The 22,390-nt window shown below is 39.4% G+C and overlaps 1 protein-coding gene across 1 annotated transcript; it reads left to right on the plus strand.

Moving 5' to 3' along the window:
- Positions 1 to 7,147: 7,147 nt before the first annotated feature.
- On the plus strand, positions 7,148 to 20,741 carry chst3a (carbohydrate (chondroitin 6) sulfotransferase 3a). The gene is made up of 4 exons (XM_050071721.1): positions 7,148 to 7,821; positions 9,880 to 10,045; positions 12,043 to 12,594; positions 13,813 to 20,741. Exons 2-4 carry the CDS (start codon positions 9,966 to 9,968, stop codon positions 14,507 to 14,509), a joined length of 1,329 nt encoding a protein of 442 aa, XP_049927678.1. The 5' UTR covers positions 7,148 to 7,821; positions 9,880 to 9,965; the 3' UTR covers positions 14,510 to 20,741.
- Positions 20,742 to 22,390: the final 1,649 nt, after the last annotated feature.

Below are 22,390 nucleotides of genomic sequence, written 5' to 3' on the forward strand. Positions count from 1 at the left end.
ATGTCATTTTCTGCAAGTTTTTGGGGAGAAAGTAGAATAATATCATAAAAGAGATTCTTGTATTTGAAGATAAGAAAGCTAAACCATCAGAATATTATGATTTTACAAATGTCACATTATACTTGTCATTTAGTGTTTCAGTGCTAATCTACAGGCTGATACAGATGTTGTATAACTACTGCTATCAAATTAATAACTTTGCCATCAGGATGTAAACTTTGATAAATTTCTGTTTGAATAATCACAATGTTAGCTATTGTAATATTTTGCTTGTGTTAACATTGGGACTATGATATTGTATTTACAACCACACAGTCTATACTGAATTGTAGCTGATGGTAAAAGTGTTTAAGTCCTTTATAATGACAATTCTGACACATAACTTCTGCAATCTGCCCTTGAATTCTAATAATTTTACATAAAGTGCCGTGACTGGCTCAGTCATGGTCAAAGTAAAGGGATTATTGTAATACAGAATCTATATTGTTATAATGGTCAGTGTTTTCCCCATACTGTGTACAGTACCATCTGCTATGCACACCACAGCCATCTGCTGCATTACGAGACAAAGAAAAAAAAACCCTCCATGATTTAGTCAATAATAGAATAATCAGAAAATTAAGATGATGTAGATGACAGCAGTGAATGATCTGATGAGATTATACTCTGTGTTTGATTCCTGTCCTGTCTGGTGGAAACCAGGAAGTGAATGTGTGCCAGTTTGGGACTTACACTGATAAATTATAAACAGATGATAATGACAAACAAGACAGGATAATGTTTTTACCATATCAATGATAATGACAAACAAGACAGGATAATGTTTTTACCATATCATTTTGTTTTACATGCAAATTGTTTTTTTTTTTGTTTTTTTGTTTTGGTTTGCATCTTTCTGCGTTCATTCATTTCTTTATTTATTGCCATGTTTACACCGTGTGTTGATTCTCTAATTAAAAACCCCTCTGATTAACTATCTGTCTTTCTGGGACTTTTTGAGTGGTATTTTGGGCACTGAAGCTGGCTAATCTTCTTGTTTGATAATCCTCTTGTTTGATAATCTAAAACCACCCAGAGGTAAAGTCTGGTAAACAAATGTTGTATAATAACCACTGGTCCTCCATTTGATTTGGATCATCTTTCTACAAACACTGTATGTCTTCAATTTAATGAGTAAGATTTTGCACTAAAAAGTGGGTGAATGCAACTCAAATGACTCATTTCTTGTCTTATTAATTCTTAAAAGCGTAAATTAAATCCAAATTTGTTTTTTACTACCTACTGTGTTTTAAATTGTCATCCATCTGCAACTGAAAAAACAAAACAAAAAAGGCATTCATAATTAAAAATAAATAAATGAAATCATTACAGTTGTAATATTTTGCAGTTCCCATTTAAAAAATAATAACTCAACAGAACAACTGCACACACCATTAAAACATGTTGCGTGCAGAAGGATTTACACACATGCATAAACCTTTTACAGTCCATTCTCATATACTGAAATTAAATCTACTTTATAATCTGAGTGGTGATGGTAGAATGTACAGCGTGTAGCATGACCTCAGCGAGTGCTTGGTGCACCAACTGTGCATTTAGAAAAACTGTTAGTTGGCACAGAGTCACTGAGAGGACAAGACACACAGATTTAAAAACCATAAATATTAATTTTTGTGAACATTATGGTTTAAGATCGGTGACCTTTGGCAGCAGACAACTGCCCTGCATGTACAGTGAAAGCTTATAGATTGGAAACATAATGTGACCAGACAGAAAAGTATTCAAAGACACATCACTTATATTTGTATGCCATTTGAAGCAGAATATCCATAACTTTCATACAAAGTTTACATAATATACTCATTACCAAAGATCACCTGTCAGGTTACTTTTGTATGGTGGTGGTCAAGGCCATGGCTTCAGGTTTAATTCTCATGGTCCTGGCAGATGGCAGGCCTAAAGATTAACCCACTGTGCTCTAATCTCTCCTCATCTTGTAATGCACAGAGCCTGTCTGTGGTCACACAGACTCCATAAGTCATAAATGTAAAGCACAATTAGCACACACAATGCAGCTGCAAGCAGGGTCGACTGGTTGCTTTGTTACATACAGTGAGACATTATGCGAGTTTGCTTTTTTTTTTTTAACAAAGTATTTTTTATCATCTGAAGCAGGAACCAGGCAGGAGATCCACACACTGTATTTAAAGCTCCCAGTAGTTTTAGCTGTGCAGTGTTTCAGTCTAACAGAGATCTTCATCAGACATTTTTAAATCACTATCACAAAGCAGAATAAGCAATTTTAAGACACGTTCATCTCTCACATTGCACAATTTACTGGAAGCTTTCAATACAATGTGCGGATCTCCTGTCTGGCTATTGCTTTAGTCCAATTTTTTGATCCAGCATCCCTTAAAAGTTTTTTGGATGTGAAGCCCCCTCCACTCTGCTTTTTTGTTTTATCATTTGTCACATTGACCTTTGTTTAAAATGTTTAAACCCTCAGATGTGTGCCAGTGTGCATATTCCTCAATAAAAAACCTGCCACTGAAGCTTAAATGTGCAAGTGTCTTTGCAAAGATCACTGCAAAAAAAAAAAAAAAAAAAATCATACGGCTAAAAGCTCACTGCTCATCTGTAGTCATCGTCTTAGTTTCTAATCCTGTGCCTTCAATCACAGCGGCACATGGTGACCTCTTTGTTCCTGTTGGGGATGGAGCTGCGAGGCTGCCCATGGGGAAATTTCTCTTAACTTCAGTTTGCTGCTGCGAGGATTATTGTCATCAATAGACAAAGCCAAACCTGTGTCTAAACAGCCTCAGTGTGTCCTAAGATTCAAGTATCAGTATAGATAAGCCACTGACGCCAATGTACAGTGTCTCAAATCATGACCAGATGGACCACTTCAGCCACTTTAGAAAGGAACGGACCCTCAGAAGGTTTAACATCCATGTGAAAACAAGAAATCAAGAGCGGCAGAGGATGAAATATAGTAGATATTAGTATGCTTCTTTGCAACATCATAAGCCAAAGTCATCTTTCTCTGGGACCAAAACACATCAAGGAAGCTACATCATCAAATGGCCAAACCTCTCAGGTCAGCAGGCACCAGTCTGCCGATTGTTCCCAGAATTAAGTCCAAACATGGTGAACCTGCTTTTAGCTACTGTGCTGTAAATACCTGGGACGCACTTCTAGGAGATCTTTCTCAAACAATTGCTTTTAATCTGCACTCTAAATGTTATTATTTCATCTACTAAAATACTTCTATCTTGATTATTTTTTCATTATATTTTTCTTTTAGTTTGCTTTTTTATTAACCCAACCTCCCTTTTATTGTTTATTTCAGTGACTTATACCTAAAGCACTGCATTAACTTGTTTATGAAATGTGCTGTGTAAATAAAGCAACCTTTCCTTGCCTTTTGTGCAAGAAGTACTGTGATTTAAGTTTAGGACAGGAAAAATAGAAAGAATTCAGGCACTTAAGTGGATAGTTTAAGAGAAGAAAGCCTTCAGTAAATATGAGCTAGTACATTATAAAGGCTATAAAAATAAATACTAGAGTAACTGAAATCAAATTAATATGTGAAGAGGTTATTTTATCCTAATAAAATGATAGTTAAAGCATTTAAATGTGTTTGATCTTCAAATGACATGAAATTATTACATGAGCAAATGTCTCCCTCCTGATTACATTAGTGGTTGAAGTTCAGAGCACGTTTTTGGCCGTTCATCAAGAAGCGATGTTGACAGAGAGAGCTGCAAGTAGAATTAGTTTGGCTGCAGTCCTGTTCATGTCTCTGAAACGTGAGGGTCCATAAAAATGTGTAGACTACCAAATGACAGTTTATCACTGCAGCATTTTGGATTACAAGAATCCCACATACACCAAAAGTACACCCATAATATATATGAAAAGTATCATTATATCAATTATCAAATATATATATATATCAGTCCAAGTAAGCAATGTTTTCTCCAGCAGTTTGTATAGTGTACAGTGTATTTGTTTCTGGAGTGGTAAAAAACAACATACTGCTTTGGTAAATCCTTGTTTTTTCCCTGCTTTTTTACAAATACAAAATTCTGGAGCTTACTTGAAAAAAAAAGAGAGATTTACCGGGTCAAAAATAGAAAGGGAGAGTTTGAATAATTTGTAACCTTCAGATCTTGTGTCACTACAGGATCACTCTGTTTGTCAGAGCACCTGTTGTCAAGATACCCAATTCAGCTTTACCATTTTGGATTATTATTGATAATCTCCAGTGCGGTTTGCCAAGGGCAGAGGTTCGCTTTTAGTCCTGGTCCACTCTAAAACTAGGTCATTCCTTTAATCTCTCCATGTAGAGTATACTGTAGGTTAACAGCCTTTTCATTTTATAAACCTCACAGAGTGCTAGAGTGAATACAGAGTCATGAATCAGGCAAAATCCGAAAAGATATGACACACTATGTCTGCAGGAGTCATTATGGACTGTAGAGACCAGTAACAGGAGTCTGTTGAGGCGGTAAGATAGTTTATATAAGTCCTGTTTTGTGGGTGTTTCTAAGATTTCAACAAAACCTTAAGGCCTTGGCAGAGGTTGTCACTGTACCTCAGATGCATGTATGATACATATGTGCAAATCAAGCATAAAGACACAAAATCTGTGAATACAAAAGTAAATAAAAGTGATGTTAAAATGTGTATATGAAACCAAATAAGTGATTCATAGAAATGTACAAACTGAAAACCCTCCATGCATGTGTTTAATATGTTTAAATGCAATGCAGCTGCAAAACCAACTTGCGTCAAATATTATTTTTGTAAGTGAGTTTGACATGATGCTGACGTACATCATGTTGGACCCTGATGCTGAAACTAAGCTGGTGCTCTCAGGCAGTCAGTCCCTCTCTGATCTGCTGCGCCAGGACTCTGCATTCTTTTACACTGCTGCCTCCAAGTGGTGAAAAACTGCTGGTGGACAATAAATGTTAAAACATTCTCACTTTTTTACTTAACAGTACAGTATGTTTGGAAATATTTAGAAATAGATTTGTTTATCTGGAGTTGTAGATAGGGTGAAGGAGGTGAATGGAGCTCAGCCACCATTCATCTTATGATTTACACCATTTGTGACAAAAAGTCTTAATTGAAAAGGACCTAAAAGGACTGGCATTTGTACATGATTAAAAACACTGGACCACATTACAGATGGTTCTTCAAGATCAGCACGTTCTTTTCAATTGTTGGTGTGTTGTGTGCATTGTAAAGCACAACATAACTATCTTTCAGATTCTAATACTGTGGGAGGTAATGGTGACAATCATAAGTGTAGATTTCGGGGGTGGGGGAATGCAGGAGGTATGTCTCCCTCAATATTTAGAACAAGTGCATTTGTTCCCCTGCCATAAAAATATAAAAGTAGCAGAGTACTTATATTTCAACAATTTAAAGACATTTAAAACATTAATTTGTTGCAGTAACCCCCCTGTTTCAATCCCCATATTTCATACGTGTCCCCAAGACACATGAAACAGGAGGTCTGGGGGTCGTCAAGCAGAAAGTTTTGAGCATCAAACACTTAGTTTCCTGCATTATAGTCGATTTTTACGTACTAATTTGTGCCTTTTCTACATTTTGTCAAAATAGAAGTCCTCTGCTAATTCCATGGTTTTATTGGGGGATGGACAAATGCATATGTTGTAAATACTGGGGGGGAGGTGTCAAGTCAAGTCAAGTCAAGTCAAGTCAAATTCATTTATAGAACACTTTTAAAAACAAATGTTGATGAAAGTGCTTCAGAAAGAGATTTAAAAAAAAACAGTAATGATCAAATGAAAACAGTCATAAATAGGAAAATGTAAGTAAAATGAACAAGAGCATACAATGTTTTGACAAAATCCTAACACAAAAACAGCATTGCACAAAAAACAAAATAAAATACAGAAAATACATGTGTTAAGCAGTGCGCTCAGACATATCATCATAAAGATAATTAAAAGGCTAAAGCAAAGTGATGGGGGTTTTAAATGTGTCAATGGAGGGGTAAGATCTGACTGTAAGTGGGAAACTGTTCCACAGTTTAGGACCAACAACTGAAAATGCTCGTTCATCTCTAGTTTTTAACTGGGTGCGTGTAATGAAGAGCAGTGATTGGTCACCAGATGTAACCATGTTCCTTGCCCCCACAAAATCTACACCTACACCTGTCCCTTTATACACAAAACCTACGCCATTGGCGGTGATTACGGTGATTACAGAAAATGGCTGCTGCTTTACCTGCAGTGGATGTTGTTAACCTCCTCCAACAGACACTAATGAGCCCAACAGAACTCCACCTGATAGCAGTGATAACTCTAAACGCTTAGCACCTCCCTAAACATGAGGGGGAGGAAGGTGACTGGATCTGCAGTTCTACCTGTAAGGTCTCATTCCCCAAGGGTGGTAATGTGTTAGCACTTGCACTGTAACACCCAAAGTATTGTGAAGCAATGAATATATGCATTTTATTTTGTTCAGTGCAGATAATCAGTTCAAGTGGCTTATAACATAATTACAGGGATGCAATCAGGAGACAATTTTAAGTAATGGCAAACTGCATTAAGTGCATTTCTTTCTTTCTTTCATTTTATTTCTGAGTATTTAACACAAAAACAGACATAAGAAATACAGGACAGAGAATAAAAAGACCACCACAAAAACAAAATAAAATAAAAAATAGTAGTAATAATAATAATGATAGCACACTGCCAGCTAAAGGAAAGAAAATACAATTACATGCCAGTTCGTACTATGTCCACAGGAAGGTTGAGGCTGAAAGATGGCATCCCTAGGGTTAAGACCACTGGGTGTCAGGGAAGGTCAAAAGGAGACCTATTGTATTGGCAGATCAATAAATGCATTTCTTTCTGATTCAAATAAAAGCAGTACTTTTTATTCTTATTAATTCCTTATTTATCTAATGGAGGTATTTATATGCATTTATATCTTACCCAAACTAGCCTATATCAAGATTAAGATGGACAGAAATTTGTACAGTAGCATACAGGTTCACATGTTTTGCTCTGAAGATGCATTAAGATATCTGACAGATTATGTGACTTCATGCTTCATGCATGGAATGAATAGACACTGCATTATGTTATGGCAGTAATTCCTAAATTAATATGGTAGCCTATTGGCTGTGAAACAAAATTTCAGGTTACAACACTGAAAACATGTAATTAAATGTGATTTAAATGACTATAACAGTGCACACAGTGGCATAGCGTCTGTGCTCTGGGGGCACTTCTTCAAACATGGGGGTGGGGGTGTCTACACACATAATTGCAGGGTGTTTGGGGATCACGTGACCTCGCCAGCACAGGATGTCCCACGCAGGGAGAGCGGTGACTTGAAGCGTGGCCACAGTCGGCTCGCTCGCGCGGTGGCATCCAGCACATGGTGAAAGTTGGAGAAAAAGTTTTAAAGCGACACAAGCGTAATTTAGAGGCGAATTAGCGCTTCTATCAGTCGGGCTTGACGGGGAGAATTTTGCAATTACTTCTGTGGCTCCGAGTTTATTTTTCTCGACTCAATATTTAATCAAAAAAGGAGCAAACAAACAAACAAACAAACATAATTCTCCTTCGCTGGTGCCGATGTTTCTGCAAGACATCCGTGCGTCCGCGCTGCCTCTCATTCATCCAGCAGAGGAGAGGAGCCCGTGTCCGAGGATACAATGAAGCAGTGTGTCCTTGTCCGACACAATGCAGCAAGATGCTACAGAGGGGACGATACTGTTTCTCACAAGATCAGGATCGTTTTTGCTCGATTGCAGAGAGAGATCAGCTAAAGGTTTGTGCATTCCGCTACTCCAATATCTCCGCATCTTATTTTTCTCTGGAAGGAAATGACTCAAAGCTGGAAAAAAAAAAGAAAAACAACCTACAGAGCCACCGGCACACGGTGCAGCTTGTAAACATCCTGCTGCCATGCGCGGAAAAAACGCGTTACATGATGAATAATGATAAAGTCCACCTCAAATCCAACTGTCAAAGCATACATGTGTGATGTGTGTTTTCTGGCATGATGCAGGTATATAAATGGTGATTGTGCAAACATGGAGGCTGCCACGGAGTCCACTATAATCAATAATTCTTTCTGTTACAGATGTGAGTTGCTCATTTAACCATTTTTACAGATTTGATTTTGAATATGTGGAAGCATCATCCCCTCATCTAATGGCATCAGGGATTAATAGTATGCAGAAGTATTCATTAGTCTGTATTCATTCTGGTTCAGTGGTGGGGGTGTTGGAAAATGCTCCTGAATTGAAAGCCCCCTCCCCCCTAATGACTGCTATAGGATTAAATAGGCACCACTCACACAGCACACAGAGGGGGTAGTTTTCTTTATATCTAAATGACATCCAAACTAAAATCAGTCAATTATAATTGATACACAGCACCTACCCATAGTGTAACGTTTCTCAGGATTTGGCTGTAACAGTTAATTGTTTACACTAACACCCCTGGATGAACAGCAAAGCATTCAGTGGGAATTCAGCTTTCAGCGTCTCCATGATATGCTGCTTCAAGGCTTTGAAGGCAGCCATTAATGTAATTTGTAGTGAGATGATAAACAGAGTGATGTGTGTTTCTGCTTGAGCAGATAGTCAGATTTGCCAAACGCTCCACTGACTCTTGAATATGTAAAAGTGCTCAGCTCAAGTGCTTCAGCCTGACAGTTTGACGGCTATGGCGTATTAAGCCCAGATAATTGGGTGATATTTACTTACAGAGCACACAATCACTCCGCAACGCCTTGAAAACTGTGTCTTTTTCCCTTAATGATATGCTTTGTAGAAATTATTAACTGGCTTGACAGGTCCAAATGGCATGTGTGTGTGTGTGTGGGGTGTGTGTGTGCGTAGTTTACATTTCTTTTTCAGTCACTAAAAATGTGTGTGGACAATTTATTCAGAATTAAGAGATTTGTCGTACTGAATCATTTCAAATGATGTCAAAATAGTTAATTTGTTCAGAAGTCTTTCAGAAGAGCGGTGTGACACCAGTGTGGGCGGGTATGGCTACATAAATGTGGGTTGTGTCCCCAACGGATTTGTCATTTATGAGTTTATGAGTTTATGAGTTCAGGTTGCAGAGTAACACAATACTCCCAAAGGCGGGGAACGATACCACTACAGCTAATGACACGAGATTTGTATATGATACAAGCTCTAATTTGCACTGCAGCAAATATGAGATCATCAGTATCATTAAATCACTTTACTGTCGACATGTTGAGGCTTGTGTCTTTTTGGTTACTCATCAATGTGGGCAAACTTCCCAGAAATGATATCTAAGAATTCACCTGTAAGATGGTGCACCTCAGCAACACATTCACTTATGTAAAGTGGCTTCATGTTAAAGAGAAAGTTGCCTTGTTTCCTGACTCAGTGCCATGTGGAAGTGTTCCACTGTGTTTGCTGGCATTGAAAACCAGCCTCTGTTTACAGTAACTACCTCCCTCTCATCCGTTTTCTGCTTTATCACCAACCCCAGTGCGGCAAGACTGTCTTTTTTTGGGGCTTCTCAGAAATGAGGCAAACAGGTTTTAAAAAAGCAATGTGTTGTACAAACTACTGAACATTCCTCAGGTTTCAGATCAATGCGTCTGTTGTTTCAATATAAAAAAAAGTCTTGCTGAGTTTGGATCTGTCTCTCAGAGCTAAAATGGGAGATTCTTTTTATAACGGTTTATGTCTTCAGCGTAATCCAGGACAGAGATTTTTTCTTACCTCTTATTGATCTTTATACTGTATTTACCCAGGAAACATCAAGTGTTTGCACAGGAATTATGATACATGTGTATTTTTTTACTGTCTAAACCAATATACTTTTCTTATTGCAGATTGAAGCTTTAGCCTCTGCATGACAAGCTATGACCGACACACACACTAAACTCTAGACGTCCAGTTACGAAGCCAGGACTCAAGAATGAAGACCAAATATGCAATTGTCTTCATCTGTATCGTGGCCCTGGTCATCATCGAAAAGGAAAGCAACATCCTATCTAGGTAAAAGAATAAAGAGCAATCTGTAATCTGCAATCTGGAAATGCACGTGTGCCGGGCCCTGTATCTTGCCTCCTGTCTGTTTCAATATCTATATTGCACTTGAAAATGCTAAGAAGGTCAGTAGTCACCTCTGAAACAAAGGACATAGCCATTGATTTTAGAGGGCTGCACCCTTTGTTTATCACTGCAGAGCCAATACAATCTGTTACAAATTACATGTACCTTGGCATCGTCATTGACCACAAGTGTAATTAGATTCTGTGGACTGACCTGATTGGCACTCAGACACAGCAGAGAATGTACTTTCTAAAGAAATGGCTATTTTTAAATGTCCACAGCAAAATGCTCTGAATATTTAGCTTTTATTGAAAGTGTTCCATCCTTCTCCATTGTCTTTTGGTTTGCCAGTGCTACTGAGGCACAGAAAAAGACTAAAAGGCTGTAACTATGACCAGCAAACCGTCAGATATTACATAACCGAGTATGGAAAGCATCTACAGAGACAGAGCGATGAAGAAAGCATACAGCATTGTGGGTGACCAGAGACATCTCCTTGACTTTGTCTGGGTGACAATATTGCCCTCCTCTGTTCAATAAAATAGATCCAAGTTTTTATTTGTTCCACATGCCATTAAAGGAATACTTCCCTGATTTTCAACCAGCTTTGTATTAAAACAATATGGATAATATGTGTAGATTAACTGTGGTAAGCTTCACTCCATCTAACCAGTGCCTAGATATCCCTCCTCCTGCCCCCCTGGCGAAACTCCGCCTGACAACATATTTTGTCGCCAGAGAGTATAGAAGCAGATCAAGAGACAGACAGCTGACTATAAATCAAGATTATGTTACTGCACTGCCTATGACTCTCCTAAAATGTTGTCAGAAACATATTTTAATGCCCAGATAAGCTGTAATAGTGAGAGTTTGTGAACAGAAAGTGGGCGCCATACTGCCTCCTGCACAGTGAAAACGGAGGCCGAAAGTACTGAGATCAAATGGTAAAACTAAGCAGTGTTGATTGAATATAAACCAAGATTGCGTTAGTACATTGCTTATTTCTTGCCTCAAATGTTTTCAGAAGCATGTTTTAGCTCAGCGTTTAACTGTAATTCGAGATCGTTCGCTACCAGCCAGCCGCCATTTTCTTAAACACATGAGATTGCATTATGTTACCCACCAGCAGGAGTGTTTATTGGTCTTGTACGGTGGAGCGCATTCTGGTAAATGCAGGTTTTCTACCTCTTGAGGAAAAGCGAATGCCACAGCCCTCTTTTTCTGTTTCCTTAGTCATGTAACCCCAATTTCAAAAGTATCTGTGTCTTTCTACTGCATAGGTGGCCTAGTTTTATGTGAGGAACCTCTTTATATCTGTGAAAAACTTCTTTAAGTTTTTATCAGATAATGCACCAGCGTCATATGCCCTATTGTTTCCTCACCTTTGTGGTTACAAAAGATGGTCTGGTCCATCCCCCCTACCTGGTACATGTATGGGTACATGAATGCCTTTGTCATTAAGCTGCAAACCAATTTTCCTACAGGGACAAATAAAAGTATCTATCTACCTGGTCTGCAGAGACTGGGTGGAAGATTATCCCAGTGGCTAGAGGCCACCTTGTAACTTTAAAGCAATAACATTTTGGAAAATACACTTATTCACTTTCTTGCAGGAAGTTAGATGGGAAGATTGATACCACTCTCATATGATACAGCCAGCAGCTGAAAACAGGGGGAAGCAGCCACCCTGGCTTTGTCCATAGGTTATAAGCTCAGGCTACTAGCACCTCTATAGCTCACTGTTTAACATGTTACATCTCCCTTGTTTAATCAATACAAAGGCCATGCTAACTGCTTCCCTGTTCCCAGTCTTGATGCTAATAGCTGGCTGTAGCTTCATATATAAAAGTGTAAGATAAATGTAAATGTAAGACCTATGTTAGATGTCTATATTGCTCCACCTGTCGATATTCTTTAATCAAGCCTCTGTATCTCATCAGGGTCTCTGATAAGCTGATCCAGAGGCAGATTCCGCAGCAGACCCCACAGACTCCATTGGATTACAGCAACACAACACAAAATGGCTCCCTGATGATGCTCAAAATGCTGCTCTCCAAACTCACCGGCACAAAAGGGAATTACTCAAATCTATCCGAGGAGCAAGAAGAGGACGAACTAGATGATTTAGGCACATACAGCTTCAGCGGTGGCCGTAAGCACATATTACTCTTGGCCACCACACGAACGGGTTCCTCATTTGTGGGGGAATTTTTCAACCAGCACGGGGAGAACATGTTTTATCTGTTTGAGCCTCTGTGGCATGTCGAGCGCATGCTGACCATGGCATCCGAGGCAAACAACGGAACAGTGTTGGCAGGAATCTACCGGGATGTACTCCAGGGGCTTTTCCTGTGTGATTTCTCTCCCCTTGAGAAGTTCATCTCCCCGCCTCCTCAGGAACACGTTACCCCGGCTCTTTTTCGCAGAGAATCTAGTTTATCGCTCTGTGAAGAATCTGTCTGCAGTCCAGTAATCAAAGATGTTTTTGAAAGGTATTGTAGATTCTCTAGATACTCACTATTATTGATCAGACTTAAAATGTTGGTTGAGTCTGAAAAAGGAAATAAAATTTAATTCTGATACAGTTGCATAGAGGGAGGGCAGGAGTTTTTTCTCCTTTAATGATGATATCTTAAATGTTCACACATAAATTGAGAAGTCTCCCTCACATCTCTCCATAGTTGCTGAATTAATCTTATATTGCCTAATAATTCAAATAAGCCTCTGCAAAGTAGTGACATAAATGTGTCTTGTAATGTTTAGCAGAATAAGATGCTTGCGGACATCACCTTAGTATTTAGGAAAGTGTGATGGGCATTTCTCTCCATTTCTAACATTTTACAGACTGAAAATAAGTAGTTGCAGTCCTAAATTCTAAGCGTGGTAATTTAGTGTCGCTTACCAAAATGCTGGGAGTTATAGTTGACTTTACCTCTTAAAGGGACAGTTCACCCCAAAACCAAAAATGCATATTTACCCTCTTACCTGTAGCGCTATTTATGAATCTACATTGTTTTGCTGTGAGTTGCAAAGTGTTGGAGATATAGAGATGTCTGCCTTCTCTCAAATATAATGGAAGTAGATGGCACTCAGCTTGTGGTGTTCAAAGCGGCAAAAAAATCCACAGACCTTGTTGTGAGCAGTTTAATTTAGGAATTATATTCTTTCTTCCGAAGTACTGCTAGCTCACCTAGCACCACTGCGCTGGCTAACATTACAGTCAGCTGAAAGGAACATCCATTAATGTTTACATCTTGCACTGCCATGAGCACAAGCCTCTTGTCCATGAGTAGATCTGCGCTCCCTCTGTACTGTGTTTTTTTTTTGTTTTTTGTTTTTTTTTGAGCACCATCTAGTGCCATCTAGGTCCATTAAATTCAAGAAAAGGCAGACATCTCTATGGTCAATATCACCAACATTCAGCAACTCACACCAAAACAGTTTAGACTGATAAATAGCACTACAGGTAGGAGAAAGAATATGTATTTTTGATTTTGTGGTGAACTGTCCCTTTAAATTATTATTTCCATAGTCTTATGACTTGTAATGATGACACAACCAAAAGAGTCTTGTGTCCTTACATGCTTTGTGAGTGCACAAACCGTTCCAGCTGATCCAAAGCACCCCAAGACATCTTAAATAATTTCTTCCTCTCTGCAACTCTATGAAAGATATTTAATCATACACACACTATACCACTCTTGTTTTAGGTATCACTGTAAGACTCGTCGCTGTGGGCCGCTGAACTTGACCCTCGCATCTGAATCCTGCCTTTCCAAGCAACACCATGCCATTAAGACAGTCCGTGTGCGCCAACTGGACACATTGCAGCCTTTGGTGCAGGATCCTCGTCTGGATGTGAGAGTGATCCAGCTAGTCCGAGATCCACGTGCCATTTTAGCATCCCGCATGGTGGCTTTCTCTTCGAAGTACCAGACATGGAAGGCCTGGGCGCAGGACGGCCAGGTGCCTGAAGATGACGAGGAGGTGAAGAGGCTCAAAGGCAACTGCGACCAGATTAGGATGTCTGCAGAGGTGGGACTGAGCCGACCTCGCTGGCTAAGGAGCCGCTACATGTTGGTGCGTTATGAGGATATTGCCCGCTACCCCATGCAGAAGGCAGAGGAAATGTACAGGTTCACGGGGATACCATTTAGCCCCCAAGCTAGGGAGTGGATTCTGAGGAACACCCAGACCACACAGGGGGCTAGCGGGATTTACTCCACCCAGAAGAACTCATCAGAGCAGGCAGAGAAATGGAGATTTAGCATTCCCTTCACACTGGCTCAGGTAGTGCAGAGAGTGTGTGGACCCACCATGAAGCTGTTTGGGTACAGGTTTGTGGATGATGAAAAGACACTGATGAATAAGTCCATCAGTTTGCTTGAAGAGAAACTGTTTCATTAATCGAGACGTCATAAATGTAGCTGTGAATCTGCAAAGCGCTGCACACGATGGGTTGAAGCCAGGAGAAGCCATTATTGCACAGACCAAAACTAGTCAGCAAAGGTGCCATAACAGACACGAAATGTTTTACTGGTGACAGTAAGCTTTGGGCCATACGATAATATTCATACACACCAATAATGTGCCTCATTGTGACAAATGAAGAGCCACTTGAGAAAAAGAAATATTTATTTGCATACTGTGTTCACTGAGAAGCCTGGTATTTAAGCTTTATGTGGCGCTTTGTATTTCATTTAAAATGAAATGAGCAGCTGTCAAGCCTGACTTGTAAGAGATTCTTATGTAAAATTTTATCTATAGTTGATCATGTTTAGACTTTCAGGGATAAACTAAAGGTAAAGTGAAAGTGATGTGTCATTTGTCTGTCTCTGTGTGTGTGTCCGAGGCCTAGTCCACACGGACACAGGTATTTTTGTAAACTGAGTTTTTCCCTCCTTCGTTGTCGAAGCAAATCCTGTCCACACACATTCAGTACGTTTACATGCACAGTTAAGGCGAGCTACGGTTATAGCTGGACTAGGCCATTTAATTGGACTTCTGTCCTTGTCCCAGTATACAAGCACATGAGGGAATCAGTTTATTGACCAAAGTATGTCCAGCTCCCCTACAATAGGTGGCTTTTCACAGACCAAACAATCGAGCGTCGTCCAGGTCGCCATTCCGTGTTTTCCTCCCATCCATGTATTTCAAAGTATTGAACTGTTTCAGCTGACGCATCATGAACTTCTTCTCCTCGTCCATCCAAAAATGCACAGCTCTGAATGTAGATTTCGCCAAGTTGCTACTGGCTTCTTCTTCTGTTATGTATTAATAAGATTCGACTCCCGAGTCAAAGCCAGAAAACTCTGGAGCATGCACAGAGCACCTAGGCCAGTTTGGGTCCGATTGACTGTATACATACATGCAGGAGTAATCTGACTCCCAATCACATTATCTAGGTGTTTGTCTGACGTTGAGAAATTAGATTATGATTTCAGTCCGTCTAACATGTTAACATGTGTTTTGAAAGTCTGGTTTTAGTCGGACAAACACAATAAACTGATTTTCTCTAATGTCATGTAAACGTACTGACTGTTCTAAATAAAAAATCTATCAAAATGAAAATGCCAGAACACAATTGGAGCATTGTTAAGAGCATGCCAACTCATAGGCGTTGATATAACTGTAACCTTAAAGCAATGTGAAGAAGAAGATGTTAGCCAATCAGAAGGCTACCTGGAGCAGTGACCTCCGTTGCACATTCTGACGCCTTTGTTTCTTAATATAGTTGGAGAGAAACTGTACATTTAGGTGTAAACATGTAAAAAGTCCTGTTTGCAAGGTTAGAACTGGCACTATTTTGTTCATGTCCACCACTGCATGAAATGCTGCATCATTTGTGATGCCTCACAAAGGACTTAACGGTACACACACTGACATCACTGTCATCTTTGCCCTGGCCAGAGTCTTACAAAAGGTTATTTTTAGTGACCTAAAACTCAGTTTGTGTGTGGACAGAGGCCCAAAGAGCATTATAAACTCGTGGTTACAAAAATACCTATATCTGTGTGGACTGAGCCTGAAAGAGAGGTTGTTTCTGTCTAGTCCTCATGACGCTAGTGCTTCATTCTGCCTTGTTCAGTCTGAATTTTATAGATCTGTACTCACCCAGGCAACTGAAAGAATCACTTTAGATTAGATCTGATGTTCTTTCATAGGGCTTTACATATCCGACTCAGGTGAGGTAAACGTGGCATTGTATTTTGTGGTGTCTTTATGATGAGTGTTCACATCTCCACGAAAGCACGTTGTGTAAAAATACAGAATAATCTCTAATGTCTTTAACCAAATGCCGTTTAAAGCAATTCTCAGTGTACCATTAAAAAGAGGCCAATTAAAATAGATATATAATACTCATGAGATTATATAACACGAGTAGTGTAATACTATAGAAGAGTTATATCTTAGGTCAGATACCTACATGTGTCTTTAACATACAAGAGTTGCTTTTTCCCAATAGCCGGTAGCCACAGTCGTAATGTGTTTCCCAGTGCTGCCTCCTCACCTCTAAGGAAACAGGCAGTTTGGGTGTTATTTCACAGAAGTGGCTCTCAACAGATAATATTTTTTTCCAATTATTTCCCAACTCAGAAATAAAAGCACCGGAAATATTAAGTCCTGCAAAATTCTAAATATTCCCCCTTTAAAGTTATTATTCATGAGATTTGTATATGTTTGGTGATACATTATGGTTTTGGTGACTACTAATACTATATAAGATGTACGTATGTAGCTGTATTAATGTGGCCTATCACTTTAAGTGAAACCCAGGTGCTGTTGCATTAACTGTCACTCTTGATGGTATATAAAGGTATCCACTGTGACTCTAGTTCAATGGTAGCATTGTGTTCAGCTTGGCTGAGGCACTGCCGAAAGTGCCGTGCTGCTCATGGAAAGGGACATGCATTGGAGTTACATATAGTAGAGGTCTTATACTAACTTAGAGTTTAAAACATAAATATGAATACATTTTGACTGGCAGGCCACGAGGTGCCCGGACTCACTACTGAAGTATGTAAGCCAAAAGGGAATACTGTGAAATACCAAGCGCAGCTGAAATAATGGGTGTAGTCAGTTTATGCATTCAACTAATTCAGATACCCATGTGTGGCAATAAAGTTCATAAAGGTATGTTTGATGGTTGGTGGTTCAGCCTTGATAGAGAACTGTTTCTATTGTCAACTTGAATTAAACATTTTAATGATGGAAAAAAGTATCAAAACGTCAATAGCAGAGCTGTTTAAAAGCTGTCTGAGTCAAGTCTCAGTTCTTGTTGAAGCAAGTTTCAATTCAAGTCTCCGTTCCTAGGAAAAGTCGAAGTTTATTCACAACTCTGCATCAGCCAGTGACAAGTTAGTTTCATGTCCTTCAGGTCTCTTTATAGAAGAATTTCCATGGCATTTCAACTATTTATTTTCCAAAGCCCTGATAATTCTCTGCATAGCTGAGACCAAGTCCTGTCAATGCATAGGCCCAATAATCTTTATAAACAGCCAACGGGACAAGATTTTGGCATGGCAAGAGTTCAGGGGCCATATTCACAAAGCTTCCTACTGCTAAGAGTTGCTCCTAGTGAGGAAATTCTAAGAAAATTCTTAGAACTGTAACATATTTCCCCTTAAAGTTAAGACTAGGTCCTTGTGAAAATAAAAATTCTTCACAGAGCATTTTAGCCCTTAAAAGAGCACCTAAGCAGAGAGGAAACTTAAGAGTTTCTTAATCAGAGGAGAAAATGTTGGAACACAGAGAGGTCAGAGAAATATTCTCCAAATGCTGGATGACAGTAAGTTAATGAAATGCTACAGATTAGATCATGCAGAGATAATATTTGTGGTCGATCTCATTAGTGATACACACACACATAAAGAAATAAAATGATCAAAGTCGTAAGATATTTGGAAAAAAAAAAGCAACAGTGCAGCAGTGATGGCATGAGTCTGCATCATACCTAGCAACGGGGTCAACCACACCTCCTCACTCAGACACAGGTATCTGTCTCTTCCTTCCTCAGAACTGCTCTGAGAACTTTCCTAAATCATTACTAGGCAAAGACTCCTTACATAAATGTTTAGCCGAAGTTAGGAGCTCTCTCAAAATGTTTGTGAATACGGCCCCAGGTTTCTGTTTGTAGTCTGAGTCATATTGACCAATCATGACTAAGCGGCAGGCAATCTCAGAACCCACTGCCTTCTGTCTGAAGATTCATGTATGCAGAATCTGTTCATAGAGATTAATCGGCAGGTCAACAGTCTGTGTGGAGAGGCAGAACACACTGTCCGAAATGCAGTCTCAGAACCCACTGGCTATCGTCTGACACCAGAGACAATAGGGATTAGCCAAAATGACCAGCGCTTGGCAGAAGAAGTCTTGGCCCAGATATCCGCTGGCTACACCGAATCTTCTGAAATATTGTCCCTTGCCCCCAGAGTGTATATATCTTCGTCAGACAGGTAGCTAATGGGTTCCGAGATTGCAGTACTAATAGTTAAGCAGTCAAGTGGTATGGCTATTTAAAGCAAAACCTGAGACATTATTATTTTGCTTTAAAGTCTACTTGGACTTTTAAGTCCTCATTTCTGTGACTTAAATCTGCTCTGTTAAACAGAAACTCTTCGCTGTCCATCCATAGTATGTTCATTTTACAGTTATTTTGTGTAAAGCTGTCATCCTTTCAAACTCTTCTGAAAATACTGTATTCAGCCACATTTTCGCAAAGACATTTGTGCTTGGAATAAACTGAGCAGATGGACAATGAAGTTACTCTCTAACAGCTTTATAGGTTGTCAAAGTTAGGAATCTCTTCAATAACTTGCTGTCAGTGTTAACTATTATCACTAAGTTACTGTCATATTCTTGTTATTCTTGCAGGAGAAACCAAGGGCCAAAACACAGATTATACTGAAGCAACCAGAAATGTATCACACACATGTAAATGTTAGAGTTTCTTCTATTGAAATGATGATTAAAATGATTTTCTTGTTGTAAAGTGGTGGTTTGAAGCTGCTTCTGTCAAACATACGATGATTATTTTTGTTGCAGATCAAACGTACAAAATAAAAGCAGCAGTTGCTCGACATTTTAAATGACACATCATGTTACAGTGCAGCAAATCACACATGTAAGTTAATTTTTGAAGTTTTTCCAGCAGTATGAAATTCCAGTCAGCTGCCCATGATAACTGTCCAAACGAGGAGGTGGAGGTGGAGGTGGTTTCTAGAAATTGATAACTTTTACTTATAAGTCCTTTTTATTTCAACTGTTGTATTTTGTAGTAGAGTGCCCCAGGAATGATGTTTTTCTGCAGGCCGGCATACTTTCTTTTTATACTTTTAGTAGGTACTGCAGCTGCCCTTAAAAAGTACGTATTGTTGCATGCAGTATGCACACAACTGGGACATACTACTTTCTTATAAGATTATGCTCTGAACTTCGACCCCCTTGCTTTTATATCTGTTACCTTGGAGATAAAACTAAATGCCATTTACTGAGTTCCCAAAGACGGAGATCAACCTGGAGAGCTCTACTGTTGTTACTTTGCAATGTGTGTTTAACTAGTTATAACTGCACAAATTGTAGATTCTAACATATTATATTTGCAACAGTCAAACTACATCTGCATTTCTCTGTCAATTATTTCTATAGTTATGTCCTGTTGTTGTTTTTAATAGTTATGATTATTTTGTTCACTTAAACAATCAATATTCCTATTATTACTATTTGACTGGTCATCACTTTTTGAATGTGCTGTCATCCGTCAGTGTGTCTTCTAAGAGCTGCCAATCTGCTGTCAAATTGTCATCTGTTTGCAGCTCAGTCAATGTGACATATTGTCCACTGCGCAGAGGACTGTGGGTCAGAATAGCCAGAAAAGCATGTTGGCTTGCATACTGCAAAATTGGACCAGATGTAGTAGAACATCCTGGTATTTTTGGCATACTGCATTAGAGATACTATGTATTGGGAAATATTAAATCTTTGTCTGCCATACTATATAGTATGGTGGTATGGGTAATGGGGTCTACAGTCTATGTCAGGCCTTCATAATAACAACAAGGGGAAAAAGTCAGATTAATTCATAAGATGTACAAATAGGTGAAGTATTCCTTTAAGGATCATGGCAATATGGGGTATGGTTTTGGTTAACAATACTGTGCCTTTGCATAGAGTAGTTAAATGAAAAAAAGAAAGAAAGAAAAAAGGGAAAAAACAAATAAGCAAACAGACAAAACAAAACACAAAAAAGTTGTAGCTGCTTTAATCAATCGCACCACCCGGGCAACACGCACAGTGACCCAAATCAAACACACCTAGTGTACAGGTGCATGCTGGTTCAGGCTAATAGACAACATGCTAACACGCTCAAGATGCGTCCAGTCTCCTGTGTTCACTGAGGAACTTTCACCGTCAGTGACATTTGTGAGGAGTTTCTGCTGTTTGTGACGAAAACGTTGTGAATTTGAGGAGCGCAGTGGGACGATATTAACGGGCAGAGACGTTGGATAGCGTGGTGGTACAGAAGTCCTGCAGAGTGACGTTCATACAGGTGAGTACAGCAACACACTCACTTAACTCTCTAGATGAGAACATCAACAACCACTACTTGCAAGGCAGCATCGTTTATGGGCACTTTGCGGTGCTTAAAACCTGTGCAGTCTGTCTTGTTTCTCTGGAATTTGTTTGTGCTTGTAGCTGTTGTGTTGTTTAGGCCCTACAGGCTGTATGCCTATGCTGTGTGCCATTGTGATGTTTTACCCTGCTGTGGGTTCTTTGATAAATGTCGGGCTATTTAATTTAGGTGGTATAATGTTGGATTTTGTCTCTGTTCTGGTTAATTCTAGTGAGGCTACACTTAAAAAGACAATTGCATACTTATAAAAGGCAATTACAAGTGAATAGAATGGGACTTTATTGTTGGTTTGGACATAAGAGGTCATGTTGCTGATGTTGTTCCACTATGTGTATACCCTGACATTTAATGCAGTTTATTTTTTGTGTAAAGATGTTCTCTAATATGAGTATCATACAACATCATCAAGTAACAGCACAAGTACAATATTCTAGTACTCTTTTCATCCCTGATTGTTGCATATCATTTTAAAAACCTTTCAGAAGGTCATTCCTCCTCCATAGTTCCCACAACTAACATTTTTGCCTCCGTGTCAAATGCATCTTTGTAAGCACTGGAAGAGAGTGAGAAGGACATGGATGACATGAGGATTAATGTGGGATTGTTTACTCTGTTGCATTCTCTCAGTCTAGCTCCACATCCAAATGCATGCTGTTGCCAGGGATCCCCTAAAAGGCTGAGTGGGAATAACTAGAGGAAAAAAGGCGGAAACAGTGAGCCCATTCAAGTCTGCATTCTTTCTGTCTGTTTCACGCCCCAGCTGAGAGAAAGCACTTCAGAGTTCACAGCTGTTGGTCAAGCTGATTCTAGCCTAGATCGTTTCCCTGATGCTGAATATTCCCACAGCAACACAGCAGATGTTGCCATCGGCAAAAGAGGAAAAGTCCTGTAATAAGCCACTGATGAGCCCAGTCTCAAGTTAAGCATTTCTTAAGCACTAGTGGTGCTGTAGAGAAGTGAGTTTCAAAAGCGGGTCCCTTAGTGTTTCACTAGCTCATGCTCATTTGGAACACAAGGGTGACGTGATGTGCACTTGTGCTGACTGCAAATGTGAAGATGCAAGTTTGTGGAGGCAAGGACAGAGCACTAAATGAAAGTGAGAGACATAGCATAGTCATCAGTCGTGCTAATAAGCAGAATTTAGGTACTCAATATGAAAATTATACATATACACAGTAGCCCCAAACACCCAACAGTTTCACATATACATGATTGAGGTAAAACAACAATGCACCGAAATATAAGAGGACAGAAAGCCAAATAGGACATGTTTAAAAAGTTTTAAAAGCATGTTTTGCAAACCAGAACACGTTCGTTTGGCCCCGAGGATGCACTCTCTGTGAAACGCATTGTCTGTAATCCAGACTAAGTTTGATTACAATGAAGTAACACCTCTGACCTGTGACCTTCTGACTGGAAATGGCAGTGGTTCCCAACTGGTCCAGCCACAGGGTCCAGATTTCTCCGTAATCATTAGTTCAAGGTCCACACAGTTTAATATATTCAGCGTCACACTTGCATTTGGCCATGTCGTCGAGCTAGTTTGTTATATTCTAGTCTCGCTCACCAGACCTTTCTCAAGAAAAGAAAGGTCTGGCTGCGCCGACACTCACTTTAAGATTGAGAGAAAAAAAACGCCCCGGCTTTTTTTAATT

Source organism: Epinephelus moara, chromosome 19, assembly GCF_006386435.1.
Source record: "Epinephelus moara isolate mb chromosome 19, YSFRI_EMoa_1.0, whole genome shotgun sequence".
NCBI lineage: Eukaryota > Metazoa > Chordata > Actinopteri > Perciformes > Serranidae > Epinephelus > Epinephelus moara.